General features: G+C 37.4%; 1 protein-coding gene across 2 annotated transcripts in view; it reads right to left on the bottom strand.

Annotated features, from left to right (window-relative positions):
* Positions 1-827: 827 nt before the first annotated feature.
* SLC27A6 (solute carrier family 27 member 6) overlaps positions 828-24241 on the bottom strand; it is a 65481-nt gene continuing 42067 nt past the window's right edge. For both annotated transcript variants that reach the window (XM_080804148.1, XM_080804147.1), the window contains 5 exons: positions 18850-18940; positions 15437-15635; positions 14310-14407; positions 6406-6536; positions 828-2404 (listed from right to left, as the gene is read on the bottom strand). In XM_080804148.1, the coding sequence (XP_080660274.1) occupies positions 2228-2404; positions 6406-6536; positions 14310-14407; positions 15437-15635; positions 18850-18940 (696 nt within the window). In that variant the 3' untranslated portion in view covers positions 828-2227. The remainder of the gene's footprint in view (positions 2405-6405; positions 6537-14309; positions 14408-15436; positions 15636-18849; positions 18941-24241) is intronic.

The raw sequence follows: 24241 nt of genomic DNA on the forward strand, positions 1-24241 counted from the left end.
CTCTTTAAAAACTTTAATCCTTAGTGTCTTTTGTCTTAAAGAAGTTTTGAATGTCATGGGATCTTATTTTCTATTTCTTTTATGTCATGAGTTATCTTGTGCACTGATGGAAATTTTCTATTAATCAAGGGAAAGGCAGAGAAACTCATTATCTCAATTTTCTACAATTAATTACCCTAATTAATTACACAGAGGACCCATCCTGGTCTTTAGATGTGTTTTCAATGTGGTTGGAGTTTCTTTTGCCTTTGAAGCATTTTTCAGTGGTATAAGTGTGAGGCTTTTTTCCCCCATCCATCTATGGTTTCTTTGAAAACCTCGTCTCATGTGTTTCCTATTTTCCAGTAATTTCTGACAATGTTTTATCCACTAAAGACAGGCTCTCTTGTTCCCTCCATTCCCCCATCTTTTAGTGGATTATTGTTTTCATGGTATTTTGTCTTTTACTATAATGAATTTGACAGGAAAGTTACAGGTAAGGGAGTAAGATATGTATGCTAAATTCACCATCATTTTCTCATCTCTAACAATTTTAAAAAGTTATGAGTTAGTAGTAAAATGTCCATTCAGATTTATTGCAGTAAAGAGCACCCATAAATCAAAACTATGTAGATAAAGGCAGAACAGATTTTTAACGGGAAAGGTAAAGAATCCAAATCACCAATACAAAAACCAAGTGCCAATTTATTCATTCACTTAATAGTTTTTAATAAAGACCATTCATCCATTCTCACATATTTAACAGGAGAATGGATACACTTAGACTTACTTAATTCATTCTGACTTAAGAACTTTTTTCTCTTTTAAAATTTTTTATTTCTGCAAAGTTGATTATATCTTGTCATTTTTTCAATCTTAAAGCTTTACATTTTATTTCTATGCTACTATGCTTAACCTATACATTTAAAACATATTTTAATTTTGTAACTCTTGTTTTCCTAGTAAGTACAAAAAGGAACCACTGTATCTGCAACTTCTCTTCCAACCAAAATAAGCTTTTTTTTTTTTTTAAGGTTTTATTTATTTATTTGAGAGAGAGAATGAGCAAGTGAGATGGAGAGAGAGAGACAGAAAGACAGAGAGAGAGAGAATGAACAGGGGGAGAGAGAGAAGCAGACTCCCCACTGTGGAAGGAAACAGATGCAGAGCTCCATCCCAGGACCCTGGCATCATGACCTAAGCCAAAGGCAGACACTTAACCACTGAGACACCCAGGCTTTCCCCCAAATAAGCTTTTTAATAGGAGGCAAAGCTAACTTTCCTTCTCCTTGTACAGAGAGCTGGGTTTATTGGCAAAGGAGCTTCCTGTTGGGCTCCACTCCATTTAAGCCGAGCTCCACAACCTCCTCCTGTGGAAGCGAGCTCACTTTACCAAGAGAGTCATTTACGTGCTTCCAACTTGAAGCAAACCTTGGAGGTTGTTGCTTCCAGACTGGAAGAAGTCCAACTGTGTGTTTTAATATTGTCCTTGCAATGCCTTTCTGTTAATAACCACAAACCTGCTCACACTCAGAGTCTCTTCTGCCTCTGATCTTAGTGTCAATACCTATGTTCTATTGTAGTCCATTCTTTCTCTGTATCACCAGTGGTTTCTACAGCTCTGTTGGATTTTACCATTAATTTGATCTTGTTTATGTATCTTCCAAAAATTCCTAAATGTTTTGGGCTTACTGGTTTTCTGGCTTTGCTGTAAAACACTTCTTTATTTCTTCTATCATCAGAATGTGAGTTCAATAAGGGAGACAGGAATGTATGTTTGAGGTCAGTCAGCTTCCTTGGACTGGAAGTTTACAGATAAAACATCAGAACAGAACCTCAAAACACATATTAATGAAGATGATTTTATTGAGTTATAGGACAGGGTGCATAAGAATAAAACATTTGATCAAAATTTAACCATTTACTCAAAACTAGAAACTTTAAATAGTAAAAAGTACATTTGAAGTAAGTTTCTAAATTGTTAACTACTGATTATTTAGAATCCTTATGACTGAAGCAAATATTTAGTTATGTAGTGAACCCCCAGATAGCTAAAACAAACAATCAACTAAAGTTTGTTATGGTCTAAAACAAATGAAAGTTCCTACTTAGAAAAAAGTTGTTGCATATTAAGAAAACACAGCATATGTTAGTTAATATCCATTCCCTCCTCCTGTATCATGTTAAAGAATCACTTTCCTCTCACTTCTCCTAAGAAAACATATGAAAATCCCATGTGTAAAAAATCTTAAAGTTTGACCTTCCCTAAAACTATTTGATTATAAAGTTCTTTGGTCAGTGGAACATAAGATTTTTTCAAGTTATCCATGAAATAAAGTGGGTCAGAAATTTTCAACGGACTAAATCCTTCTTCCATCAATTGAAACTTCTGTAGTTTGAATGTCCCTGTTGTTTCCATCTTCTCCTACAAAGCAATTGTCAGGATTAGTGGAATCATTTAATATTATCTAAAATCTATAAACAGAATATTCAATAATAAGACAGACTGTAATATTTAATTATAACACTTTTATGTTCAGTGACCATCTCTCTATTTACTACTAATAATTTAACATCAGAAATTTTAAAAAATGCCCTCTAGAACAGTGGAATTTTTAGCTCGATTTACCTCTGAACTTTATTTAATATAGAAGAATTATGAAAATTGTCAAAAACTAATTACAACCAACTATAGAAGCATCTAAAATACATAGGCTTATCTCTTTAATTCACTGTCAACACAACATCACGTACAGGAAATGCTATTAGACACCAAGAAGATAAAACCTATGAAAGAGAACATTCCATTCCATAAGTCCGAATACTATAAACCAGAAAGAGTAAAAGATGATCTGAATCCTGGGTTTTCAAACTGTGCACTGAGGTGCTTTGTGGTACTTCTGTGAAATTCCAGTGTCTCTAAGGTGTATTTTTAATTTTCCAGGTAAACCCAGTGATATCTGTTGGTCACTGCTTGCTAACTACTAGCTCAAGGTAGTTCATACTTCCAATATTAGTTTGTGACACATTCTTTTCAACGATGCCATATCTTTGTGAAATAGGATTTTCAGTGGTTGCTGTGATAAAAGGCAAGTACAACTCCAAATCAATGTGGGACAAGGAATTAGGCTCTCCCTGTGCAGTCCAATCTAATTCCAAGGTTTGAGGAGTTGTACAATGCCCGATTTACATCTCTCTGGTAGTTGTGGTTGCCTAAAAATAAGAGTATTTTTTCCCTTTCAATTTATATACACTATTTTTTCAAAGAGCAATTAATTTGTTAGACCTAAAAACTTAATGAATTTCTTTTGACCTAAATACTGAAGAAAAGAAAATTTAGGTATTTGGTGAATCCCAAATGCCAGGAAATACTGAGACTCTAGAGATGCCATGAATCTAGAAAGTTTAAGAAGCTATCTGCTTTAAGGGATTTAAGAGATAAAGTGTATCTCTCTGTGACAGCTGCAGGCATGGAGAAGTAACCTGCTTTAAGTCAGATGACACACAGAGGTCCTTATAAGGTTCTATGAGTCACCTGGCCATTTTTATTCATCCTTCTGGACTAATGCAAGACTCAAGTTCCTCTGCACCTCCTTCCCTGATCTCATCCTTTCTATCCCACCCTCTTCCTAACACTGTTATCACAGAACTAGATCTGACTGTGTGGAAAAACATACTCTTTTTCTCATTTTTAGAAAATTAAAAACTCCCTGTATGTATACAATTGATATTCTGTCTTAAACACACACACACACACACACACACACAGCTCTAGCGGCACCTGGGTGGCTCAGTTGGTTGAGCTTCAAACTCTTTGATTTTGGCTCAGGGTCCTGGCACTGGGCCCCATCAGCTCTACAATCAGCACAGAGTCTGCTTGGGATGCTTCTCTCCCTCTGCCCTTCTTCCTACTCCACTTTCGTGCTCTCTCCCCACCTCTCTCTATAATATGTAAATAAATAAAATCTAAATAAACAAACAAAAACCCCCAGCTCTATAATATGCTAGGTGTATTTCTCCAGGTAAGGTAATTTTTCTTTAAGTAATAAAAACCATTAGGTAATGGTTTAATAAGATCTCATCTGATTATTTTAATTAACATTATTCTTATTTTAACTAATAAAGAATATAAAAATTTTTAACTGCTATAAATAACATTTTGTAGAGCATCTTTATATATAACATTTGTTCAGCTTGATTACTTTCTAAGGATACATTTCTGGAAATGAAATTATTAAGTCAAAATATATGTAAATTCTGAGAGCCTAATTATATATTTACCAAATTGTTTTCTAGTGAGGTTATAACAGTTTGTGTTTCCACAAGCAGAATGAAAGGATCAATTTAATTTCATCCCACCCATACTGAGTAATATCACATTAATTTTTTTTTTTTTTTTTTTTTTTTTTTGGTAAATTTAGGGTGCCTAGGTGGCTCAGGCAGTTAAGTCTCTCTTTTTTTCTTAATGTTTTATTAGTCACCATATAGTACATCATTAGTTTTTTATGTAGTGTTCCAAAATTCATTGTTTACGTATAACTCCCAGTGCTCCAAGCGTCTGACTCTTGATTTTGGCTAAGGTCATGATCTCAGTGTCCTTGGAGGGAGCCCCACATAGGGCTCTGGGCCCAGGGGGAGTCTTCCTGAGGATTCTCTCTCTCCCTTTGCCCTTTCTCTGCCCACCCCCAGAATAAATAAATCTTTAAAAAAATCTTTTTTATAAATTTAGTAGCAAAAATAATCATTTTTTAAATTTTTGCTAAATGGATTTTGGTAAGATTTTGATTTTGATAAGAGAGTTGTCTTATTTACTTTGTCAGAAGTGACTTAAAGTTTTGTACTGCTTATATCAGATAATTTATTATAATTTGTTAAATAAATATTGTTACTACCAACTAAGTACTAACAATAGCAAATACTATAATAAATATAACAGTCACATTTCTATTTCTTTAGGTGTTAAATGATGCTAAAGCATTTTCTAAGTTTGTGTAAGACTGACTTGGATTTCTAGAATAGTTCTATGCCAAAATATTTCTTCTTCTTAATGAAAGTGAATTTTAAGTTGCCCTAGGGGAAACTGTTTAAGATATTATTTCAACTACCAACTGTCTACCCCATTAAAATACATTATTTCTAAGGTAGTATGAGGAAATTCAAGAGAGAACTGAATGTGATTATAAAAGGGAAACATGAGACATCCTGTGGTGTCAGAATTGTTCATATCTTGGCTGTAGTCATTGGTGAAAAAGCAATACAGGTGATAAGAGTGTATAGATCTTAATACACACACACACACACATAGGTAAAGCACAAAATTTAACAAGATGGATAGATTGTATCAACATTAATGTCTAAGTTATAACAGTTTTGAAAAATACCACCGCTGGAGGAAATTGAGTAATCGCTACATTAAGGATCTTTCTCTGTGTTATTTCTTCCAATAGCATGACTACAACAATCTCAATAAAAATTTCAATCGAAAATGTATTAATTCTGCTTCATACTTCTGCTTACCTTTGGTATTTCAGAGGACTGCTATGAAAATAATCTGAGACAATGTGTACGAAAGCTCTTAAAATTATGTAAATGAATATTTTTAAAATTATGTAAATGAAATATATATTTATGACAGTTCAGATGATACATCCCTATGACCAAGCCATGACAGGGCCATGAAGATTGTTCAGCAAATGCTTGGAAGATGAATATGATGCTATCGATTGTTCCGCTAGGGATCTAAGAGTAATATGATGAATGTATCCAGAAAAGTTTTGTGATTGGATATTAAGAAATAAGTACTAGCTTTGGGGACACAGTATTAGAAACACGAATGGCTGAATAAATGAGTGAGCAAATTCATCCAGTGGCTGAGCAAACTCTTCTTTTTACTGTATTATATTCTAGCGACCTAACAAGAGAGTGCCCACCTCTCAAAACAAATAAACTGAGAATTCCCTAAAAGTATAGAGTTCCAGAGGAAGGCTGGACAGAACGAGGGTAAAAATTAAAAGCAGAATTGCTTAAAGCCAATTGCCTTTCAGTTCTGCACACATCCTCAGACACCTTGATGTCAGCCTGGTGGAACACAGTTCTAGGCACAGAGCACCAAGTGTCTTCACAAGTCTTGTGTACAATGGAGTTTGGGCTTGCACCATTGCTGAGGTCTTGAGTGAAGAGGAAGAAAGCAATTCTATAATTAGGACAAAGACAAAGACACCCTAGCATTTCATCAAGTTCCCTTCTATAATTAGGCTTCAAATATGGCATAAATTAGCATCCCAATGCTTTTCATTATTCTTGAGGTTTTCTAATATAAATCAAATGCACGTATTATCTAAAAGATAAAATATTATTTTGTAAATAAACCATCTCCTGGATTCCTGGTCTTGTAGTTAAGTTGAATCTTTAGTTAAGTAATATTACCTGAATTCTTAAAAATCGTGGGCAGGCATAAGCTGGTAAGAATGTTACAACTTGTTCATAAACCTTCTCCAAGTCCAGAGTCTTATTTGGTTTTAAAGTAATAGAAGCCATTCCTGCTTTTCCTTCATAATCTGAAAAAAAAGTTTGAAATAGCATTAATTTTACAAGCTCTAGGTGATTTTTAAAATGATTCTCTTAATCACATACTAATTATTGCAAATGGAGACATTAATCCTATCACAGCAGTAACAATGCAACAATAGTATAAGTGAGTGGATCCCTCCCCGAGCATATGATCGACGTCCCAGAAATAAGTCAGGAACAGGAAAGGATAGAGTCTATTCTTGACTGTCGACACTACACAAATGAAATAGATGGAATAGAAAACACCATAAATAACCCCCAGTTTGCATTCTACCACCATTAATATAAAATTTTGGGAGGAAACACTTATTTAACGGTGAATATATTCCAGACAAATATACATGTTAAGAGTCAATACAAAAATTAAAAGGTGACCAAAAAGAGAGGAGGAGTCATGATGGCGGAGAAGTAGCAGGCTGAGATGACATCGGGGAGCAGGAGATCAGCTAGACAGCTTATCTAACCATTGCGAACACCTACAAATCCAACGGGAAATCGAAGAGAAGAAGAGCAACAATTCTAGAAACAGAAAATTGATCACTTTCTGAAAGGTAGGACCTTCGGAGAAGTGAATCCAAAGCTACGGGAAGACATACCGCAGGGGGAGGGGCCAGCTCCCAGCAAGTGGTGGAGCAATGGAGCACAAAATCGGGACTTTTAAAAGTCTGCTCCATGGAGGGACATCGCTCAAGAGGCTAAACTGTGGGGAAGCCCACGTGGGGTAAGCGTAACCCCACGTCCAGCAGGGTCACAGAAGGACTGGGGGTGTCTGAGTGTCGCAGAGCTCACAGGTATTAGAGCGGGGAAGCCGGCTACAGCGACAAAGCTGAAGAGTGAGCTCTCAGCTCAGGGTTACCTTGAGCGGGTCGCAGGCTGGGTGCCACGGAGACAGAAGCGACCAGGCGCTTTTCTCCAAGTGTGAGCAATTGAGCACTTTCCTCCAGGTGCAACCAGAGGCCAGGGAGGTGGGGGCGGTTGGGCGCTTTTCTCTGAGGGCACACTGAGGAGCGGGACCCCGAGCTCTCAGCTCCTCTGGGCCGGAGACTGGGAAGCCGCCATCCTCATTCCCGTCCTCCGGAACTCTACGGAAAGTGCTCAGGGAACAAAAGCTCTTGAAAGCAAACCTGAGCGGATTGCTTAGCCCAGCGCCTGGTAAGGGCTGTGCAATTCCGCCTGGGGCAAAGACACTTGAGAATCACTACAACAGGCCCCTCCCCCAGAAGATCAACAAGAAACCCAGCCAAGACCAACTTCACTCAACAAGAACAGCGGAATTACAGAGGATGAGAAAGCAAATCTTATCTGGACAAAATGACAAGGTGCAAAAACTCACCACAAAAAAAAGAACAAGAGGCAGTACCGAAGGCTGGGGACCTAATCAATACGGACATTGGTAATATGACAGATCTAGAGTTGAGAATGACGATTCTCAAGGTTCTAGCCAGGCTCGAAAAAGGCATAGAAGATATTAGAGAAACCGTCTCCAGAGAGAAAAAAGGCCATTCTGGAGAAATAAAAGAACTAAAATCTAACGAAGTTGAAATCAAAAAAGCTATTAATGAGGTGCAATAAAAAATGGAAGCTCTCACTGCTAGGATAAATGAGGCAGAAGAAAGAATTAGTGACATAGAAGACCAAATGACAGAGAATAAAGAAGCTGAGCAAAAGAGAGACAAACAAATACTGGACCACGAGGAGAGAATTCGAGAGATAAGCAATACCATGAGATGACACAACATTAGAATAATTGGGATTCCAGAAGAAGAAGAAAGAGAGAGGGGAGCAGAAGGTATATTGGAGACAATTATTGGAGAGAATTTCCCTAATATGGCAAAGGGAACAAACATCAAAATCCAGGAGATGCTAAGAACGCCCCTCAAAATCAATAAAAATAGGTCCACACCTCGTCACCTGATAGGAAAATTTACAAGTCTTAGCGACAAAGAGAAAATCCTGAAAGCAGCCCGGAAAAAGAAGTCTGTAACATACAATGGTAAAAACATTAGATTGGCAGAAGACCTATCCACAGAGACCTGGCAGGCCAGGAAGAACTGGCATGATATATTCAGAGCACTAAACGAGAAAAACATGCAGCCAAGAATACTATATCCGGCTAGGCTATCATTGAAAATAGAAGGAGAGATAAAGAGCTTCCAGGACAAACAAAAGCTGAAAGAATCTGCAAACACCAAACCAGCTCTATAGGAAATATTGAAAGGGGTCCTCTAAGCAAAGAGAGACCCTAAAAGTAGTAGATCAGAAAGAAACAGAGACAATATACAGTAACAGTCACCTTACAGGCAATACAATGGCACTAAATTCATATCTCTCAATAGCTACCCTGAATGTTAATGGGCTAAATGCCCCAACCAAAAGACACAGGGTATCAGAATGGATAAAAAAACAAAACCCCCCATCAATATGCTGCCTACAAGAAACTCATTTTAGACCCGAAGACACCTCCAGATTTAAAGTGAGGGGGTGGAAAACAATGTACCATGCTAATGGACATCAGAAGAAAGCTGGGGTGGCAATCCTTATATCAGATCAATTAGATCTTAAGCTAAAGACTATAATAAGACATGAGGAAGGACACTATATCATACTCAAAGGGTCTGTCCAACAAGAAGACCTAACAATCTTAAATATCTATGCCCCCAGCATGGGAGCAGCCAACTATATAAACCAATTAATAACAAAATCAAAGAAATACATCGACAGTAATACAATAATAGCAGGGGACTTTAACACTCCCCTCACTGAAATGGACAGATCATCTAAGCAAAAGATCAACAAGGAAATAAAGGCCTCAAATGACACACTGGACCAGATGGACGTCACAGATATCTTCAGAACATTCCATCCCAAAGCAACAGAATATACATTCTTCTCTAGTGCACATGGAACATTCTCCAGAATAGATCACATCCTGGGTCATAAATCGGGTCTCAACTGGTATCAAAAGATTGAGATCATTCCCTGCATATTTTCAGACCACAATGCTCTGAAGCTAGAACTCAAACACAAGAGGAAATTTGGAAAGAACACAAATACATGGAGATTAAACAGCATCGTTCTAAAGAAAGAATGGGTCAACCAGGAAATTAAGGAAGAATTGAAAAAATTCATGGAAACAAATGATAATGAAAACACAATGGTTCAAAATCTGTGGGACACAACAAAGGCGGTCCTGAGAGGAAAATATATAGCAGTACAAGCCTTTCTCAAGAAACAAGAAAGGTCTCAAATACACAACCTAACCCTACACCTAAAGGAGCTGGAGAAAGAACAACAAAGAAAGCCTAAACCCAGCAAGAGAAGAGAAATCATAAAGATCAGAGCAGAAATCAATGAAATAGAAACTAAAAAAACAATAGAACAAATCAACAAAACTAGGAGCTGGTTCTTTGAAAGAATTAATAAGATTGACAAACCCCTGGCCAGACTTATCAAAAAGAAAAGAGAAAGGATGCAAATAAATAAAATCATGAATGAAAGAGGAGAGATTACAACCAACACCAAAGAAATACAAACAATTATAAGAACATACTATGAGCAACTCTATGCCAACAAATTCGACAATTTGGAAGAAATGGATACATTTCTAGAGACATATAAACTACCACAACTGAACCAGGAAGAAATAGAAAGCCTGAACAGACCCATAACCAGTAAGGACATTGAAACAGTCACCAAAAATCTCCAAACAAACAAAAGTCCAGGACCAGACGGCTTCCCAGGCGAATTCTACCAAACATTTAAAGAAGAATTAATTCCTATTCTCCTGAAACTGTTCCAAAAAATAGAAATGGAAGGAAAACTTCCAAACTCATTTTATGAGGCCAGCACCACCTTGATCCCAACACCAGACAAGGATCCCATCAAAAAAGAGAATTACAGACCAATATCCTTGATGAACACAGATGCGAAAATTCTCACCAAAATACTGGCCAATAGGATCCAACAGTACATTAAAAGGATTATTCAGGGCGCCTGGGTGGCTCAGTGGGTTAAAGCCTCTGCCTTCGGCTCAGGTCCTGATCCCAGGGTCCTGGGATCAAGCCCCACATCGGACTCTCTGCTCGGAGGGGAGCCTGCTTCCCTTTCTCTCTCTCTGCCTGCCCCTCTGCCTACCTGTGATCTCTGTCAAATAAATAATTTAAAAAATTAAAAAAAAAAAAGGAAAAAAAAAAGGATTATTCACCACGACCAAGTGGGATTTATTCCAGGGCTGCAAGGTTGGTTCAACATCCGCAAATCCATCAATGTGATACAATATATTAATAAAAGAAAGAATAAGAACCATATGATATTCTCAATAGATGCTGAAAAAGCATTTGACAAAGTGCAGCATCCCTTCCTGATTAAAACTCTTCAAAGTGTAGGGATAGAGGGCACATACCTCAATATCATCAAAGCCATTATGAAAAACCCACTGCAAATATCATTCTTAATGGAGAAAAACTGAAAGCTTTTCTGCTAAGGTCTGGAACACGACAGTGATGTCCATTATCACCACTGCTATTCAACATAGTACTAGAAGTCCTAGGCTCAGCAATCAGACAACAAAAAGAAATTAAAGGCATCCAAATTGGCAAAGAAGAAGTCAAACTCTCACTCTTCACAGATGATATGATACTATATGTGGAAAACCCAAAAGGCTCCACTCCAAAACTGCTAGACCTTGTACAGGAATTCAGTAAAGTGTTAGGATATAAAGTCAATGCACAAAAATCGGTTGTATTTCTTTACACTAACAACAACAAGACAGAAGAAAGAGAAATGGAGGAGTCAGTCCCATTTACAACTGCACCCAAAACCATAAGATACCTAGGAATAAACCTAACCAAAGAGGCAAAGAATCTATACTCAGAAAACTATAAAGCACTCATAAAAGAAATTGAGGAAGACACAAAGAAATGGAAAAATGTTCCACGCTCATGGATTGGAAGAACAAATATTGTGAAAATGTCTATTCTACCTGAAGCAATCTACGCATTTAATGAAATCCCTATCAAAATACCATCCATTTTTTCAATGAAATAGAAAAAATAATCCTAAAATTTATATGGAACCAGAAAAGTCCTCTAATAGCCAAGGGAATATTGAAAAAGAAAGCCAAAGTTGGTGGCATCACAATTCCAGACTTCAAGCTCTATTACAAAGCTGTCATCTTCAAGACAGTATGGTACTGGCACAAAAACAGACACATAGATCAATGGAACAGAACAGAGAGCCCAGAAATAGACCCTCAACTCTATGGTCAACTAATCTTCGACAAAGCAGGAAGGAATGTCCAATGGAAAAAAGACAGCCTCTTCAACAAATGGTGCTGGGAAAATTGGACAGCCACATGCAGAAAAATGAAATTGGACTATTTCCTTACACCACACATGAAAATAGACTCAAGATGGATGAAGGACCTCAATGTGAGAAAGGAATCCATCAAAATCTTTGAGGAGAACGCAGGCAGCAACTTCTTCCTAGGAACATCGCCAAAGGCAATAGAAGCAAGGGCAAAAATGAACTATTGGGATTTCATCAAGATCAAAAGCTTTTGCACAGCAAAGGAAACAGTTAACAAAACCAAAAGACAACTGACAGAATGGGAGAAGATATTTGCAAACGACATATCAGATAAAGGGCTAGTATCCAAAATCTATAAAGAGCTTAGCAAACTCAACACCCAAAGAACAAGTAATCCAATCAAGAAATGGGCAGAGGACATGAACAGACATTTCTGCAAAGAAGACATCCAGATGGCCAACAGACACATGAAAAAATGCTCCACATCACTCGGCATCAGGGAAATACAAATCAAAACCACAATGAGATACCACCTCATACCAGTCAGAATGGCTAAAATTAACAAGTCAAGAAATGACAGATGCTGGTGAGGATGCGGAGAGAGGGGAACCCTCCTACACTGTTGGTGGGAATGCAAGCTGGTGCAACCACTCTGGAAAACAGTGTGGAGGTTCCTCAAAAAGCTGAAAATAGAGCTATCCTATGACCCAGTGATTGCACTTCTGGGTATATATCCTAAGGATACAAACGTGGTGCTCCGAAGGGGCACGTGCACCCAAATGTTTATAGCAGCAATGTCCACAATAGCCAAACTATGGAAAGAACCTAGATGTCCATCAACAGATGAATGGATAAAGAAGATGTGGTATATAGACACAATGGAATACTATGCAGCCATCAAAAGAAATGAAATCTTGCCATTCGCAACAACATGGATGGAACTAGAGGGTATTATGCTTAGTGAAATAAGTCAATCGGAGAAAGACAACTATCATATGATCTCCCTGATATGAGGAAGTGGAGATGCAATGTGGGGGGGTTGGGGGGGTATGAAAAGAAAAAATGAAAGAAGATGGGTTTGGGAGGGAGACAAACCATAAAAGACTCAATCTCAAAAAACAGACTGAGGGTTGCTGGGGGGAGGGGGGCGGGAGAGGGTGGTGGGGATATGGACATTGGGGAGGGTATGTGCTATGATGAGTGCTGTGAAATGTGTAAACCTGGTGATTCACAGACCTGTACCCTTGGGGATAAAAATAAATTATATGTTTATTAAAATAAATAAATAAATTAATTAAAAAATTAAAAGGCAACATTGTTTTTAAATTTAAAAACCAGACTGGTATTTAATTCCACAGATCACTTAGTGCTTATCATGCCACCTATGGGTTTTTCCAGGGAAACAGAATAGACAACACCCAAGGTCTATTAGAGTAAACATGCCCTTCCTCTGCTTCTCATTTAAACACTCCCATCCCATTGTCCTGGGCACCTATAAACATTAGTTGGACATTTTTTACACTTATCAAAACAAAACAAAACAGCAAAGGAGAACAGCTATCCTATCATTTCAGTTTGGTAACTTTTCTTTGTCATTTTCACCATCATGAGACAATCCTCATATGCACATTTACAAAGATAAATGAAGCCAAACAGGTTTTTAAATTATTTTTTATAAAGGTTCAACTTAAGGGGCACTGGGTGGCTCAGTGGGTTAAACGTCTGCCTTCGGCTCAGGTCATGATGCCGGGGTCCTGGGATCGAGTACCACATCAGGCTCTCTGCTCAGCGGGGAGCCTGCTTCCCCGCCCCCCCTTTCCCCCCACCCCCAGCCTGTCTCTCTGCCTACTTGTGATCTCTGTCAAATAAATAAAAATAAAATCTTTAAAAAAATAAAAATAAAAAGGTTCTACTTAACTAGGGCTGCTTAGTGGCTCAGCTGGTTCAGCAGCCGCCTTTACCTCAGGTCATGATCCTGGGCTCCCTGCTCAGCAGCAAGTCTATTTCTAGATAGCCTCTCCTTCTGTCCTCCCCCTACTCGCACATGCTCTCTCTCTCTCAAATAAATAAAATCTTTTTAAAAAAAAGATTCAATGTAACCACAAGTCAGTGTTACTAAACATTTAAACTAGCATGTGTTAGGCATGCATAAACTCTAGTCATAAAGGGAACAATAACAGACTATTGAAAAGTTGGAATTATTTTCAAGCAGTGAGTCATGGACCAGAATTTTCAAGCTTTACTTAAAAATACACACATCCATTAAAATTAAGTTGGTACTGGATGTGACCATGGCATTTGTTAGCCTGGTCTAGGGCATTACTTTCCAAGACAAGACTAAGATATTTAATATATCAAAAAATGAAATGTCGAATTAGTAAGATTGTTACAAAAGTAAAGAAAAGCGACACATTTATTTTGAGAATTCTTCCAAACCTGAAATATACTCGTACCTGGCACTGTCACCCCATAGACGTTTGTCTCCTGTATGAAATCCAACATTCCAATAACATCAGCAACCTCTGTGGTGGCAACATTTTCTCCTTTCCACCTAAATGAAAACCAAGTTCCAGTGAATGTACCTCTGTCTGAAGAAGTAGGTACCCAGTTTTAGCTTCAGTACCTTGTGTTTGGTTCTGAGCAAGTTCCAAGTAACCAAACACAACGGCAGTTTTTGAAACAAAAGGCATTTCCAAGGAAGCACTTCACTGAGAAGTCAACGAAAGCAGAATCATTATTTTAATTAAAATTACTTTACCTGTGTTTCATTGGCATAAATCGATTACTGTAAGATGTTTTTCTACAGTATGTCATAAAAACAAAGGAATGATAATTCCTCTTTATTTTGAATTGTAATTACAATTAAGTATAAAACATTGCCTATCTCTAATGATAGAGTCAGAAAAAATGAAAGTTCCAGTTGTCTCTCAGGGTACTGACCTTTAATTTCTAGGGGTTAACCCCTTTGGATTCTTTAATGCAAATGAATTATGGATTGAGTATATTCAATTAGAATAATTTTATACAAAGTGAGCCCATAAGTTGGCATAAGGAGGTAAGGAAGTATGATTCATTTATCCATTCGAACATTTTTTTTAATGTCTCTTGTATGTCCCTCATTATTCCATAGTCATTGAGTAGTAAAGCAAAATCACTGAATAAGCCTAAAATCTTAAGGAATTAAGAAGGAAAATGTAAGAAAGGAAAATTTTGCTGTTTCATTGTTTTTATCATTCAGTCAAAAGTAGACCAGACTTGACCGAACTGGTTTTTGTTTCAACTCTGCCATTTAAACATCACATCTGTCTACTTATTTTGTATTCTTAAAAAAAAGGAGCTCACTGATTTGGACCAAAGTGATTCATTTAAAAATGATAAAAATTGACATCAACACTTAAATTAGGTTTCAATCTAGAAACAGATGGCCACTGAATTTTTAAATGGGGAGACATTACAGAGATGAAAGCGTTCTGCCTGCCCCAAAGGTACAGACCATGTGGTCTACAATCTTTCCACAGAGCCTTGCTTGGACATGGTGCACAATCACAGAAGAAGCAGTATGACCCATGCTATTTCGCACCTGAAAGTGTCGCCAATACGGTCCCAAAAATAAAAGAAATTGTCCTGATCTTGCACCATTAAGTCTCCTGTATTAAAGTAAACATCTCCCTTCTTAAAAACATCACAAAGCAGTTTCTTCTCTGTGTGTTTCTTACTCCCGGCATAACCAAAGAAGGGATTCTTCTTATTCACTCGACAAATGAGCAGCCCAGGTTCTCCTGGGAGAGAAAGGCACTTTTTGGTGACTTGATTAAAATTATTATTACACATATCATGCACATACTTAGATTATATCTGGCCAACACAACCAGTGTTCCCCTGAACTTGATTTTTATTATATTTGATATTTACCCTGGGTGCCTACATCCTGCATCCAACACACCCTTTCACAGACTGCCACCAACACAAACCACTTTGGAAAAACTAGCAAAAAGGAAAGGGAATGCAGGCAAAGGCACATTAAATTTATTTTACATCCTATCCTGGGGGGATAGACCAAAGGCTACCTTTATTTCAAGTTCCAGAGATTTTAACACTGATAATAATGAAACTATATAAGTAACCATAATAATAATTTTAGTAAGATTATGATAGTAGCAATATTTATCAGGCTTTTACCATGCAGCAAGCCCCATGAGTCCCTTGCAACTGTCATCCTATTTATTTTTCACAGAAATCCTTTAAAAATGATAATTAAAATCCTTATTTCACAAGGAAGGAGCCATGGCTCAGAAAGGTCAAGTAAGTTACTGAAGTCCAACACTGTTTAAAGGAATGGACCTAGAACTCAAATTCAAGTCCTTGATTTTGCAACAAGCTCTCTGTTCAATACTATCTCAGATCTAGAAGGTAATAGAAGCTTAAGAAAACGTTTTATTCTTATAGGATGTTATGTGGAAATCCTCAGTGGGCAAGAGATGAGGCATGAAAGTTATTAGTATTCTTTATATGTAGACACATTAACTGAAACAAATTTTCAATCAGATTTACTCAAATTAATCAGGATTTTGCCCAGCAAGCTGCAAGATAGAAATCTACTTCTACGAGAAGGGTGGAAGACAAAGGGGAGCAGCAATCACTGTCCCATAACATCCCAAGGCCATTGTTGACTCGATTTGCCCCCCTGTAAACAGAGGCAATGTCCACGTGACTAATCAGATGGGGTTAATTCCAGAACACGGTAAATCAATTATGTCATTTTAACATGATTCAATGTTCATTGTTCCCACTCCTGCTGGACATCCTGGCTTCCACAGGCACATATGCCATTGGCCAAGCCAAGTCTGGTTGGCTACTGCAGAGGCCCCTCATTGTCACTGTCATCATGGACACCTTCATCATCACCGTCGTCACCATTGTTACACTTCCTGAGCGCTTTCTGGAGACCAGTCACTATTCTGAGCACTGTATTTATCTGATTCTCATCACAAACCTATAACACAGGCCCTCATATCATCTTCATTTTACAGTAAAGAAACCAAGAAAGATATAGTAATTTGCCCAATGTCATACAGTTACCAAATGTGGGAGATGGGCTTTGTTGTTGTTTTAAAGCCTCAGGCTCCACGCTGAGATCAAGACTCAGATGCTTAACTGACTGAGGCACCCGGGTGCCCCTGAGATGGGTTTTTATAAACCAAGTTCATCTGACTCCAAAAGCTGTCCTCCAACACATATTCCTTCAGTTACATTCTCTCTATTGCAGAAATCTCCAAGCCTCTCATGTTCCCCTTAAAATTTATATTCTTTGTTTTTCTTCTTCAAGACACAGGTTGACAGTTTCTTCCCTGACAAATTATTGCAAATGCTTAAAAAGATCATAGTTTTTGTCATCTATCTATTCCAGGGAAATGTATGCAAGACACAGTATCATTAATGGAGAAAATATTGAGTAATTTATAATGAGAATCACAGAACACTAAAGCAAATGTTTGGGGATGATCCGCTTTTATTTATTTATTTATTTATTTTAAGATTTACAGATTTATTTATTTTAGAGAGAGAGAGAAAGAGTGCAAGCACAAGTCAGGGGAGGAGTAGAGGGAGAGGGTGAGCACGAATCCTCAAGCAGACTCCCACTAAGTGAAGAGCCCACACAGGGCTCAATCCCAGGATCCTGAGATCATGACCTAAGCCAAAATCCAGTCAGCGACTGAGTCACGCAGGTGCCCAGGGACAACCTGCTTTTTTTTTTTTTTTTAACCTGCTTTTTTAAGAAACCCTGAGTTTGTACAAGCAGTTCTGAGACTCAAGTTCCAATGTTGATACTGTCCTAAATCCAATAAATAAAACACACTAGGAGTGCATGGCTGGCTTAGTCACTAGAGCATGAAACTCTTGATCTTAGGGTTGTGGGTTTGAGCACCATGTTGGGTGCATAGATTCCTTAAAAAAAATAAAATCTTAAATTAAAAAAACAAAATAAAATACACTAGAAAGGTGTGAATAAACAAAGTTCTTTACAATCTTTTTAGAATTGGCTTTTCTCTTGGACACAGCTTACAGACCTGAATTAGGGGAAGATATCTGATAAATGCTCTTAGGTTTGAAATTTAGAGGACAGGGCAATTTGTTTTTTAATATACAAGGCTTATATTCTTTCCAAGATTCCAGCTACCAAAACACGCAAACAAGCCAGGTTTGCAACCTTTATCTCCACATTTAAAGTTAAGATTTAAATGAATTCATCTTTGAAATGTAGCCTAAGCATATTCTAAAAAAAGTAAAAAGTAATTTTGGCCTGATTTATCCAGCCTGAATCTCTAAACAATTCCAAGTGCACATATCTACACTGAAATCTCTAGACTGATCATATGCAGCAGCAAGTTAATTGTCTAACCAAAAATTATCAGAAACTATACCTTGGTGGAGGAGGGGAGTGAGATGGAGAAAAGCAGCAGGTAGGTAGCAAACCACATGCCAGGCTCTCTGTAGGACTCTGCATACATCACCTCATTTAATGGTCAACAAGAACCTCACAAAATAAATATTGTCAACTCTACATATGAAGAAAATGAATCTCAGCTCGAGTGGCCTGCCCAAAGTTATACATTTTCTAAGGGTGAGAGCCCAGATATAAATGTAAGCCTGCCTGACTTTCCACTATACCTAGAGTGATAACTAAGGCATTCTTTTTTACATTTTATCTTGGTGATAGAGGACATTAGCACTACTGTTACAACTAGAAGAGTAGATCAGGAAAAAAAGGATCCCAGTAATAATCCATTTTAAATTTTAGTAACTGACCATCTGAGTGACCCAATTGGGATCCCTAATACCTAATAATGAAACTATTCTACCTGCATTGAAATTCCAAATAAATCTCATCACATATCCATAACAGCTATTCTTTCTTCTCTAAATTCAGTAGTAATTGAATAGAAATTCAGAAACTTTTGCCTGAAAAGACATGGTCAAACGCAAGAATCTTACCTTTCTTCACATGAATACACCACCCCTGTTCATTTCTAATGGGTTCATCTTTCTGAAAATCATACTTTAGCAAGTCAAAACTGAAAAGAAGCTGCAAAAACAAAATTCAACAAACAACAAAAACAATAACGAAATATTTATTTGTGCAGTGACAACTACTGGTGGCAGAGTTTATGTTCAGGCAACTGAAATAAAGAATTAGAATGCAGATTTACAAAAAAAAGTAAACTTTCCTGATAAAAATTAAATACATATTTGAAAATCAAAACTGAAGGCATTAGTAAAGAGCACTTACATGAAGGCATTTACTTACATTTCATTTTATGTTGCATATTACCTTAGCAAAACATTAATTTTATTCTTAAATGAGCAGTATCAAACATCCCGGTGCTCTACTAACTCTAGCTAAAAGGAACACTTCCTGCTTTATTCTTTTTGCAATCATTCAAAAATATCCCTTCGGGGGCACCTGGGTGGCTAAACTGGTTAAGCATCTGAATTTTGGTGTCAGCTCAGGTCATGATATCTCAGGGTCTTGAGATCCAGCCCCACATGCTTGGGATTCTCTCTCTCCTCTCCCTCTGTCCCTCTGTTCATGCTCTTTCTCAAATAAATAAATAAATAAAAATTTTTAAAATCCCCTGAAAGTTTTAATAAAACCAAAGTTTCAACTACACGAAGACAAGAATTTCGTTGTCTGTTTTTAATTTACAATCCCTTAAAAAAGGGATCAGATGCCTATTTGACTTTGAACTTTTCCCCAGGCCTTTCACCTTTACATCCCTAAACTAACACTTAGTACTTCTGTGCTGTGAGATAGCAAATTTGTTAGAACATGCTCATCAAGTTGGGAAACAAGCTAGTTGGATATCTCTCCTTGTCCCCAAATATTTCCAGCTACTCTGCTCCTGTCGTGTCCACCTATCCACTAAGAGGTGATTCTGGGAGGAAAAATTGCAGATTGGTTCAACCCCACCCCTTCCTTTTATATATAAGAAAACTGGAGTTTTGCCAATCAATTAAACAAGCTATCTTATTAAGGTGAACTAGGAAACAGTCATCTAAAATTACAGAAAAAATAATAACGAAGAACACATAGAAGAGAGAAAGACAAAGAGGAGGAGGAACAAAGTGAATAAATATAGAGCAAATAAGTGGGAAAAGACGAATAAAATTAATGGGGTGCCTGGGTAGCTCAGTCGTTGGGCATCTGCCTTCAGCTTGGGTCATGATCCTGGGGTCCTGGGATCGAGCCCCAAGTCGGGCTCCCTGCTCCGCGGGAGGAGGCCTGTTTCTCCCTCTCCCACTCCCCCTGCTTGTGTTCCCTCTATCACTGTGTCTCTCTCTGTCAAATAAATAAATGAAATCTTTAAAAAAAAAAAAAACTTTTAATAGACTATATAAAGGAATGCATTTGACAAGCATCATTACAAGTGTGTTTAAATTGATAGGGAGAAAGGTAGGAAACTAAGTAATAAAATAATCTATAAAAAATGATACCACACCATTTTAAGTAATGCAATCAATCTAATTCCCTTGAATTTAACCAAAGAAAATGGAACTGAAGTTAAATTATGTGTTTCTTTAGCAAGAGAGAAATCAGTCCCTGCGGCATCAAGAATTTAACCTTAACCCCAGTTTAACCAGGGGTCTGGCTTTCACTCTCAGCTTCTGGGAGATTCTCTCTATGCCTTGCAATGTCATGGCCAACAGGACTCTATGTGTTAGTCTAAGGGCTTTTGGCATCCACATAGTGACAGTATGATTCAGATTGAGTGTCTCTGAGCCACACGAATAACATGATGTGGGGTGGGGACTTTGGGTCTCCCAGCTTGACCTTCTGAGGGATTCGGGAAAGAGGTCAGCCTCACAAGCAACCAAATAGATGTAAATGATGGAGCTGCAAAGAAGACTGCGGACACCAAGGCTGGTGAGCTTCCCTAGCTGGCAATACTCCGTGTACATGGTCACCCATCAGTTCTAGGAGAGTAATGCCATCCTGACTCCACATGAAAGGACCCCTAAAAGCCTTCCATTTGGTGCCCTTCTGATTCTGCCCTACTGCTTCTCCCTCCATCTGATTTTAATCCGTATCCTTTAGATGTAATAATAATAAGTACAAGCGTAACAGCTTTTGGTAAATTTTAAGTCCTCAGCGAATCATTGAACCCCGAGTGGGTTGTTGGGACTTCAAAACTGGCAAGTGCTGTGAGAAGCGACGGTGGCCTCGTGGAGATTAATGCCTAACTGCACTGCTGGTTAAATTTCCTGGTCCATAAAAATTGCCTACTTTTAAGATAATAAATAAGTTTACAGAAATCTGAAGGTATCTCTTTATTAAATATTTTTATTTATGTACTTACTATGGAAGATGAGAAAATTAGTACCTGTATTTCCTCCTCTCCTCCCACCCAATTCCCATCATAGTTAGTGCTGTGTTTTTATATTTTCAGGATTGATACTGCCATCCCATCTATAAACATAATTTGGAGCTTTTCAATCTTCTGTATTTAAATGGATTCAATCAAACCTTTTAACTGAAGGTGATTTCTTCATTTCTAAAATCTGCTTTCTCTTCGGGTTGACTGGATATTTCCACTGAGTCAATTTTATAAAGATGTATGATGTTTTTATACATATAGGGGTATTGTATTCTCTGAATTCTTAAAATTTGGAGAACATCTTTGTTGCCTTTTTACTCAAAGAACAACTCAGTCAGAAGTAAAATTCTTAGGTGAATACCTTCCTTACTTTTTTATTTTTCCTGGCTTTGAGTGTTTAGTTCTTGTTTTAAGAGATGCCTGAGATGATTCCCATCTTCACCCTACACTTTGTACAACCTTTGTTTTCTCCTTATGGTTCTTTATGTTCAGTAATTTTACCAGTATATATTTTTCTGATGGTCATTCTGTACTTTTTTTTTCCCCCTAGAACATAGTGTGCTCTTTTGCTAAAGACTGAAGTCTTTTAGGAAGTTTTCCTCTATTAGGTTTCAAATCATTTTTTTTCTTTTTGATCTTTTTTTTCTTGCAGAAACACCAATTAGTGGATGTCAGATGATTGTATATGTTTTCAAAATCAATCTTTCTCATTTATTTTATATTCTTATTTGCTTATTCTTTTTATTGTGTTTGTGTGACTCCTTAATCCCAACCATCTTGCTCCCTAACAATGTTTAGAGCCTGTAATGTGGTGTTCATCTCTGCAATACTTTCATTCTTAGACCCTTTTATTTTTCTCCTTTGAACTGAGTGTGTCTACTTTTCAACTCCTTTTGTTAATTTATATTTCCCTTGTACTTTCGTATCTTTCGAGCTCTTATTTCTTTTTAAAAGATTTTATTTATTTATTTGTCAGGGAAAGAGAGAGAGAGAGCACAAGCAGAGGGAGCAGCAGGCAGAGGGAGAAGCAGGTACTCCCTGAGCAGGGAGCCTGATGTGGGACTCGATCCCAGGACCCTGAGAGTATGACCTGAGCTGGAGGCAGAGGCTTAAGGGACTGAGCCACCCAGGTGTCCCACTGAGCTTTTATTTTATTTATTTTTAAACATTTTATTTATTTAATTGACAGACAGAGAGGGAACACAAGCAGGGGGAGCAGCAGAGGGAGAGGGAGAAGCAGGCTCCCGCTGAGCAAGAAGCCTAAAGAGGGGCTTTGGGCTCCATCCTAGGACCCTAGGATCAAGACCTGAGCCCAAGGCAGATGCTTAATGACTGAGCCACCCAGGTGCCCCTGAGATTTTATTTTTAAAGAGAATATTATTGCAATTTTTGAATCTATGGGAAATTGTTTTACTAAATATTCCCTGGTCATTTTATAGGGCTTATCATTTTGCTGTGTATTTGTATTTTTTTGTCAGCTACCTTTTATTAAGACTTCTTTTCTTTTCTTTTCTTTTTTCAAGTTTTATTTCTTCTAGGGATTTCATGTTTGTTCTCTCCCAATTATATCATCCCTGGGTGTAGAAAAGGAGAAGCCAGTCTGTAACTGTGACTTGGATTTGTCTCTCAAATGCAGTCACCAAATTTTTTAGTGTTTGCTCTGGGGGCTTATATGGCACCATTCCCTTCGGCTGCATACATTTAAATGGTAAGTACAGCACACACGAAGGACATTTGGGACGCAGGAACTTTGTGTTGATGCCTCATCTTTTTCCTTTTTTATTAACAGCCTATCTCTGTTTAGATGCTGATTTGTCTGTGAAACGGTAAGTGGAAGCTTCCATTAGGTTTAAGTTTTTGAGAGATGGACTTATCAGATCTCTCCACATGATTATGAAAGTTATTGGTCCAAATTTTTCTGGTGACTTGGTATGTAACAAAACAATAATATATGCATAATATAATAATAATGAGAAAAGATAGAACTGAATTCATTTGATACCAGGTACAATTTTTTTCATTTCCAAACTGAAAAAAAAAAAAAGTTGAAAATCAGTTGTTTTCCAAATAAATTGGGGACAATGACTTCTTGCTTTATTGACAGTATTGCAGTCTGACAGGGAATTTAAGATGTTATAAAATTATAATGAGGTCAAGTCAGTAATGTAAAATACAAATCTTCTTCACTGTACTCCTGTTGGATGACTACTTGGGAATGACTCAGATTCACTAAGGAGCTTTAATACGAATATGAAATTCTTAATGGAACCAGTGCAACGAGTTGAGAAATTTAACTGTAAGGACTGAAAAACTCAATAAATATCAGCACTTACTTTCCCAAAATTACTTTTCAGAATGCAGCTGCATTTCTGAGAGGTCGATAAGACCCTCAAAATCCCAAAGAGTATATCATAAAAGTAGTTTGTGCCTTCTCTAGGTTCCAAACACAAGATAAATTTATACCAGCTTTGAACCTATTTCTTTACTTTTTAAAAATTATATGTCTCTCTTCTGATACTTCTCACTAAATGTTTATTTCATGTCTTTTTAATTTTTGTTCTTGATTAGTTCCTTATTTTTATTTTCTTTGAGTTTATTTCAGTTGCTTTTTAATTAACCCCCAGAAATGGATATTTAGCTCGCAAATTTTCAACCACTCTTATGTAGGTCCAAAGTTTTGAAATATAACATTTTAATTTTGATTCAGCTCCCATTATTTTTTTTCAGATTTATTTTTATTTATTCACTTGAGACAGAGAGATAGCACAGACAAGAGCCCGAGCAGTGGGAGGAACAGAAGGGGAGAGAGAGGGACAAGCACCAGTAGACTTTCTGCTAAGCGTGGAGCCTAAGCATGGGATCCATCCCACAACCTGAGATCATGACTGAAGCCAAAATCAAGAATCAACTGACTGTACCACCCAGGCGCCCCATCTCAAAGTATTTTTCAATTTCAATAATGATTTTTTTGTCCACTCACAGAAACTTACAGATATCCTATAACCCAATAT

Source organism: Martes martes, assembly GCF_963455335.1.
Source record: "Martes martes genome assembly, chromosome: 5".
NCBI lineage: Eukaryota > Metazoa > Chordata > Mammalia > Carnivora > Mustelidae > Martes > Martes martes.